Here is an 8,035-nt window from a genome sequence, read left to right on the forward strand (position 1 = left end):
AGCAATGACATTCGATACAATCTGTCGAATTGTTGCCAATGCAGGCGCATTTTTGGTGGTATCGTTACCAACCGTATACAATGTAAATATCAATTTTGACAACCAGCTGATTCTTGTGTGCTGTCATTTTGAAGCCCCGTGCCGAGATTTTTACTCATCAATTCAAAAAAGTAAAATATAATGGGTTTCTCTATAAAAACTATAGCAAAAAGTTCGATATATTCAAATCTCCTATTTTAGGTTTCATTTAGAGTTTTTAGAAAGTTTATATTTGAGAAACCATTAACCACTTTTTCATTGAAAATTAAATGAAAACAAAGGTTATGTAAACTTTTATTCTCTTTGATTCCAGCAGCGGTAACCATAACTGTTGGAAAATAATCGCTTCAAAATGATGGGTCTAAGATTCTACTCTGCTTCGGCTACCCACTTGTTCAGGCGAGCAGCATTTGCTGGAACTAATGGGATGAGATCATCTTCAAATGTTACAGCTTTAGAGGCCGCAGCATCATCGAGTTCTAGTAGCAGTGCTCATAGCGGCAAGCAGTCTACTACGGCAGAAACCTCTACAGACGAGGGGGAATCATCAAAAAGACCAAAGTGTAAACAATTTCCTTAACACCACAATTTCCCAATTTACAGTAAGGTGATTTTTTTTTTATAGATTCTTTAGTAGCTGCCGCTTTTGAAAACCTCCAGAAAGAAGGCGCAACTAATACCAGCTCCGCTGCAGGTTCAGCATCAAATCAATCAACGGCAAACAACATTGATGAACGCATTAACAATGCCAAGACCATAAATGGTCTTCTGTCTGTATCCGAAGGCAATGCAACTCTTACTCGTAAACAAGCCTTAAGGATCGTATCAATTTTAGCCGAATGGAGTACAATGAATAAAGTGAAATTGAATGAATTTGAAAATGATTCCCGATTTCTGAAAGTATGTCGTATGCTTGGACGAACTGTGGGTAAAAATGGAAATGGTAATGGTGGTGGTGATGGTACTAATTCTCAGAAACGTATATCTGGATTCCGAACTGACGATCTCAATACGGTATTGGGTGTAGCTGGTGATGATGAGGCCGCAAAATTGATTGCCAGTATAAGTTTACCACAAATGGTTAAAGTTATGAGCACTTTAGCTTCGCGAAAACGAAGAAGTACTCCTCTACTACGCTCATTGGCCTTTAATATAAGCAGTGCGACTGAACATTTGGATTTGAAACAATGTGGAGATATATTCTTTGCCATGGCTACATTGAATTTTCAAGATTCTGTTTTAGCAGCTAAAGTATGTGCAGACATTCAGGTTGCTTTACCCAAAAACACAGATAAATCGGCTGTAATTGGATCTATTCTTACGAGTTTGGGTATTCTTAAGTACAGAGATTTGGGTAAGTTTAATGTAAATAACCGTTATATTGGTATGTGCGTAAGATCAGGAATATCTATCTGAGTGCATAGTTATTGGGAAAAACTTAGCTTCACCGATTGTCTAGCACAAGGCGGGCAAATTCTCGTTTCTGTTGTTCACGGTGATTGACCACCCCTTGTCAATTAATTAAAACCATCAGAAAAAATGAATGCATTTTTGAAATGTAAATAAATTATTCTGAACCCTGTAATGTAAATAATGGGGTTACCTACCTTCTTTGCGATTCAATTTTCTTAAATCCACATCGCTTTACAATTTTGTTCAAAATTTCCAGTGAAGGTGGTATTCTTTGAACAGAATATTGGATTAGTTTTGTAATTGGGAAAGAGAGTTTATTATAAGTGCCTTTGATCCGTTTAAAATATTCTGGAAACGTACAGAGGTACCTTGTGAAATTAAGATGTCTCTTTTATTAACGTAAGAACGGAGAGAGGTGACTGTTATAGCTTGGAATTTTGCAGGATACTATATAGGGAGTTTCGAGGTGACTGATGTATTTTCTTAACGAAATATCTCAAATGACGACCTAACATTTATCAGAGAACCTAATAACTGGACGGGATAGAGGACCTCGTCTTATATATCTGCATATCTGAAATCGTTCGAAAAGCAAGGGAAATGTAGGTAGTTTACATTGCCACCTTTTTAAAAGTTAATGTAACCTGATTCGCTTGAAGCGAAGAGCCCTTTTACACTATCACGTAAAGCCCCATGCTTTCTCATTCTCCAATTCTTTGCGACAATCTTTCCGCCCTGGCCTCAGTTTGGGGCAGGGATCCGGAGCGGTCCATTTTTTTCGCTCCGCTCCGCTCCCGCTCCGGAGAAAAAAAAACCGCTCCGCTCCTCGCTCCGCTCCGAGAAAAAAAAAATCGCTCCGCTCCTCTTCGAGAAAATTATAGTACAAACATTGTATTATTTGTTCAATTGAGTTTTATTTTATTTAGAAAAATCGGGCGGTACATATATGGGAGCTATAGCTAAATCTGAACCGATTTCGATGATTTTTTGCACATATAGTTAGTGCTATAGAAGATTACATTTCGCCAACTTTGAGTAAGATCGGTTGATAAATAAGGGTTTTATGACCTAATTTGACAAAATCGGGCGATACATATATATGGGACCTATATCTAAATCTGAACCGATTTCGATGAAATTTTCAGACTTAAAGGGTGATACAGAAGATTATTTTGTGCTAAATTTGACGACGATCGGTTAGTAAAAAAGTGCAACGTGACCCCATTTGTCGAAATCGGGCAATACATATATATGGGAGCTATATCTAAATTTGATCCGATTTCCTCCAAATTCAATAACGTTCGTCCTTGTGCCCAAAAAAACTCCCTGTACCAAATTTCATAAAAATCGGTTAATAATTGCGACCGAAATCCTGTGAACAACAAATACATGGACAGACGGACGGATGGACGGACGGACGCCAAGCGCTAGATCGACTCAGGAGGTGATTCTTAGTCGATCGGTATATATTTTATGGGGTCTAAAATCAATATTTCTTGTAGGCACATTTTTTGGCAGATCAAACTTATTATACCCTTACCACTATGTGGTTTAGGGTATAATGACTTTAAAACAATGTGTTGAAATATTTTATTAATTTTGAAGATTTTTTCAGAAATATTAAATCCATTTTGACTTCATTAAAACGAAATTTGCATTCATGTTAGGATACACATTTTTATGTCGAATCACTTAGCTATAAGGACAAACAGACTTCATTGAAAAGTTTAGAGACTTTTAGACAAGGAACAACTTTTTTTCAGAGAAATACGTCTTCTATTCTAAGCAAAATTCGTATTCGTATTTTAAGCATGTGAAATATTTGGCCTCCCGACAATATTCTTTGCGGTGCACCATCTACTATTTAATATGTGATAGAAACCAAATTTATGAAAATGGAACAAAATGGACCAAATTCTGTTTGGTCTGACCATAGGACCAAATTTAAAAATTAGAAATCTTTTGGAACAATTTTGGTCCGATCGGACCACACATTTTTCAACCAAAATTGAAACTATCCATAATTTTAATTAAATTTTCGAGAACTAATATCAGAAATAAGAGAATGCTAGGATATAGTACAATAGTAAAGCAAATGTGAATGAAAAAAAGCATGCCCGGTTCCAAAGATTTTGTCTTTACTTTAACAGTTTGGGTATTAATTCCGAGCCAAAGAAGCGGAGAATACAAGTAAGGATACTTTAAAGACGTAATTCTCTTTTAAATTTGGGGGTTATGTACTTGCTTCTAGGAAGCAAATGTTAATTTTTAATTTTTTTGGATTTTTTTTTCGTCAGTTGTTATCAAAATCCTTTAAAAACGAGTTAACGAGTTATTTTTCCCATATTAAGACTCGACTTCCAGTAGAAATTATGCTATGTTTCAAGTAAAAAGCGTCTTTAAAATAAAGTGTTGAAAAACATGTCTTATTTTTTAACGATTTTTTGCTTTGTAGGCAAGATGCAAAAAGGAAACAAATTTAAAGACAATTTTATTAATTTTAAAGAATTTTTCTTAATTATTAAAGTCACTTTGACCTTACCTCAAAAATTTTATCTTTCATGTTATGATACACATTTTTAAGTAAAATCACTTAATTATAAGGACATTACAACTTCATTCAAAAGTTTATTGCCTTTTGGACACGAAAAAAACTTTATTTTAGAGAAATGCGTCTTCCATGTTAAGCAAAATTTGCATTCTTATTCTAAGGACATGGAATCTTTGACTTCACGACAATATTTTTTTCAGTGTAGAAAACTAAAAAATTAAATATAAATAAGATCGTTTAATTGCATTTATTTGACGTTCATTACAAACATCTTTGTAGTAATACGGGATTAAATTGATCGAAAGTACTGTTTTTACTTTTACAACACATACTAGATATATATTTTGACATTTGCCGTTTTTGAAAACAATTACTAAAAAACACGTTGTGTTTTCCCCAATGTACGTACGTACAAAAATACATATCGTACATTTTAAACGTTTACTCACACTACGCTAAGTACTAGCTAAATCTGAAATTACCTACACAGTGTAATTTCAAAGTTACACATTTCATTCAAGTAAAATTTTATTCGGAGCGGAGCGGTTTTTCATTTGGAAACCGCTCCGCTCCCGCTCCGCTCCGGATTTTAGAAATGCCGCTCCCGCTCCGGCAAAAAAAGGGCTTGCTCCGCTCCGCTCCACGCTTCGCTCCGCTCCGGATCCCTGGTTTGGGGAAGCTAAAACACCTTATATGCAATTGTCCTTCTAATCTATATTATCTCCCTCTATTTCAATTTGCAGATATTATGGAATCTCTTACACAATGGACCATAAAACACATCGATATTTGCCGGCCACAAGACGTTAGTGCTCTCTTTCTTTCTTCAGCCATATTAAATTTTAAAAGTTCCAATATTGATGCTCTACAACAGAAACTTATTAAAACTATAGTACAGCAAGATTTCAGTAAAAGTATCGATTGGCTAAATCATGTGTGGGCATTAACAATGCTTGGCATGTGTAGCAATCAACATTTGGAAAGTGTTCTAAATAGTACATTTATTGAACAAATGCAAGCCGATAAGACGGGTCTGTCAGCTACCTCGAAGATGAAGCTACTCAATATCAATAGTTATGCCCAATTAGTGGCAACTGATTATAAAGGTTCTCTACTAGCCAAAGATAGTGTGGTATATAATGTACCAATGGCCCATCCGAAGGGAAAACAAGTTCTAGTTAATGGTTTGTTAGATGCTTTGAAGAGTTTATTACCTGCCAATAATCATGTGAATAGTTTGGTTGATAGTAAAATGGGATTCCTAATAGGTAAGTACACAACTAACAATTATGTTGCTTGTTTGGTACATCGAAAATTTTTGTTATTTGTGTTTTGTATTTGTTATTTTCATTTTTTCTCATTATATTTATTGTTTTTAAATGTACATATACGCTTATTAACTAAATATGTTGAGTTTGGTAAGACTGCCTTTAACGACTGGACCTGTATTTACAATTTTGAAATTTTTTATTCCTATAACAAGGTTTACTAATATTTATGTCCACATCGATTCTTCATATTGCATTTAATACCCATCGCCAATAGGCTGCATTAAGGTAGCTGGCTATTTTAAAATTACACAATAGATTTAGATAGCTGCAAACACATGCTGATATTTGTTTTTTTTTTCTCCGAAACAATCAACCATTTTGGAACAACAGAGACACTACTGATATGTTCGTAATTTGGTAATGATTTGTGATGATTCAAATCAAATTTGAAATTTTAATTTTTTAAGCGTACACAGAAAAAAATTTCACGAAAAATTTTCCAATTAAAGTTTTAATTGAGTTTTAAAAATATTCAATTAAAAATTTAATTGAATCAACAAATTTTTTAATTGAAACAAAAATCAATCACGAAAATTAATAGTATCAATTAATTTTTTAATTGGTTCAATTAATTTTTTAGTTGACCTTCAATTAATTTTTTAATTGATACTATCATTTCTGTGATTGAAGACATTTCAATTAAAAATTAATTGGATCAATTAATTTCGTGATTGAATCAGAAATTTTTTTTGTGTGTAGGATGTTTTTAGAAGGGACGAAGTTGTTGCTTCGTCAACAAGGTTGCCGCACAAGCAAACAATTATCTACCAATTATCTTAGAAAAATTCTACCAAATTTATAAAAATAGGATTGTACAATATTATGTATCTTGGAACTCATTGGAAAAGTTTTCATACATCGATGTCTTCATTCCAAAGTACGCTAAGTCTAAAAAGTGAATTTTGCAGGAAAGAAGTTCAATTTTTTTTTTTTGACCACCGTGGTGCAATGGTAACATGCCCGCCTTGCATACACAAGGTCGTGGGTTCGATTCCTGCTTCGACAGCGGTGGATTATCTCACCTCAGTAATGCTGTTGACATTTCTGGGGGTTTCAAAGCTTCTCTAAGTGGTTTCACTGTAATGTGGAACCCCGTTCGGAATCGGCTATAAAAAGGAGGTCCCTTGTCATTGGGCTTAACATGGAATCGGGCAGCACTCAGTGATAAGAGAGAAGTTCACCAATGTGGTATCACAACGGACTGAATAGTCTAAGTGAGCCTGATACATCGGGCTGCCACCTAACCTAACCTAAGATAATTGTACTGATATACTCCGTACACAAGTAGTAAAGGATTTTACGCTTTGAGTAATTTCGGGAATATATAAAAATTTGCTAAATTCTTTGTATAACGCCGACAATCACGATATAGTTGTTGCCAGTCTTTTCGTGCATGTCCGGGAGATTTAAATTTTAAAATAATTTTCTTGTCACTAGATCGTCCTTGAGTCCCAATAAACGTCCAGTTTCCTGACTAAAATGTTTATCCAATACTTGCAACAATATTTTTGATTCTAATTCGCTATATGAGCATTTACTAGTGTAAAAATGTTTTATTAAAGTAATTTTCCATAAAGGTGAGTATTAAGTTCGAGTTTAGACGCTAAAGCGAAAAATAAATCACTAAAAAAGGCATAAAATTATACATATTTGTTGCAAATTTTATTATAACTTGATGGGGAATAGTCCAAAGCAAATTTTCACAAAGCTTGTATTGCTTAAAATGGATAATAAAAAAAAGTAACCGTGAAAAAATGACGATTTTAGCGGCTAAACTCGAACTTAATACCCACCTTAAGGGTATATTTTATTTTACTTGGTGTTGAATTTTTTTGGTTTGCCTGGATTTTTTTATGATTTTTATTTATTATTATGCACTTTTTTACATTTCATATTTCATCTCATAAAACTAACTTGTTAAAGTTATTTTCGTTCTAATTTGTAATTTTCTTCGAGTTTATACTAATTCATATAAAATGCTTATAAATTTCATTGACATCTTCATTTCAATGATTTTGTATATGTGCTTGGTACGCTTGTTTGTATATTTGTAACTGTTAATAGCAATAAAAAAAATTAAAAAATGAAACGCAGCGAAATTTTAAAATACCAAATAATTTACAGATGCTATGTGTGTATTTGATGCGAAACGTAATCCTTTGCCCCTTGACAAGGAACATAAAGATGCTATCAAGTAAGTTTTGCTTTAGAATATAAACATGAAAAATATTAACAAAAAATGTTTTTTTTGCAGAGTGGCGTTAATTGTGGTCGATTATCATGATATATGTCATGGCACCCACAAATCGGCCACAGGTATAACATCGCTAAGCTTTGATCTGCTGGAGAAGAGTGGTTACAAAGTCATACCCATACCATATAATGAATTCAATACCAGCGATAAATTACTGAAGCGAGTGCAGTATTTGGAAAGTAAATTCAAGGCACTCATTAGTAGTAAATAAAATCAAAATAAACCTCCTCCCACAAACACCTTCTCTTATCGGAGAGAAAAATCTTAGTTTTTAATATAACCATTGTTAAAAAAAGAAAACAAGTGTCTATACTTACTTATGATTGATTTTGTTATTTATAATGCTAAAACGATCGAAACAAACAAAAGAAAACATACGGAAACCTAAACACAGTTTTTATTTTAGTTTACATTTTATTAAAATAATTTTAGTTGAAAATTTTACTA

At 33.5% G+C, this 8,035-nt stretch overlaps 1 protein-coding gene across 2 annotated transcripts; it reads left to right on the forward strand.

The window, feature by feature from the left end:
• The first annotated feature begins 62 nt into the window (after window positions 1–62).
• Window positions 63–7,977, forward strand: LOC142221818 (FAST kinase domain-containing protein 4). 2 transcript variants are annotated; one of them, XM_075291650.1, is made up of 6 exons: window positions 63–170; window positions 353–602; window positions 665–1,393; window positions 4,747–5,271; window positions 7,459–7,528; window positions 7,589–7,977. In XM_075291650.1, exons 2-6 carry the CDS (start codon window positions 392–394, stop codon window positions 7,797–7,799), a joined length of 1,746 nt encoding a protein of 581 aa, XP_075147765.1. In that variant the 5' UTR covers window positions 63–170; window positions 353–391; the 3' UTR covers window positions 7,800–7,977. The 2 variants fall into 2 exon arrangements, with proteins under 2 accessions (XP_075147765.1, XP_075147766.1); XM_075291651.1 differs by having other exon boundaries at window positions 77–170; window positions 356–602.
• Window positions 7,978–8,035: the final 58 nt, after the last annotated feature.

The sequence above is a fragment of the Haematobia irritans genome, chromosome 1 (assembly GCF_050003625.1).
Source record: "Haematobia irritans isolate KBUSLIRL chromosome 1, ASM5000362v1, whole genome shotgun sequence".
In the NCBI taxonomy this organism is placed as follows: domain Eukaryota; kingdom Metazoa; phylum Arthropoda; class Insecta; order Diptera; family Muscidae; genus Haematobia; species Haematobia irritans.

Bases quoted from the DNA above. Each gene is read 5' to 3' on its own strand.
- LOC142221818 (XM_075291650.1), top strand. From the start codon at position 392: ATGATGGGTCTAAGATTCTACTCTGCTTCGGCTACCCACTTGTTCAGG. The intron at 1,394-4,746 runs GTAAGTTTAATG...TTCAATTTGCAG, and splicing joins TCTTAAGTACAGAGATTTGG to ATATTATGGAATCTCTTACA. The intron at 7,529-7,588 runs GTAAGTTTTGCT...TTTTTTTTGCAG, and splicing joins GAACATAAAGATGCTATCAA to AGTGGCGTTAATTGTGGTCG.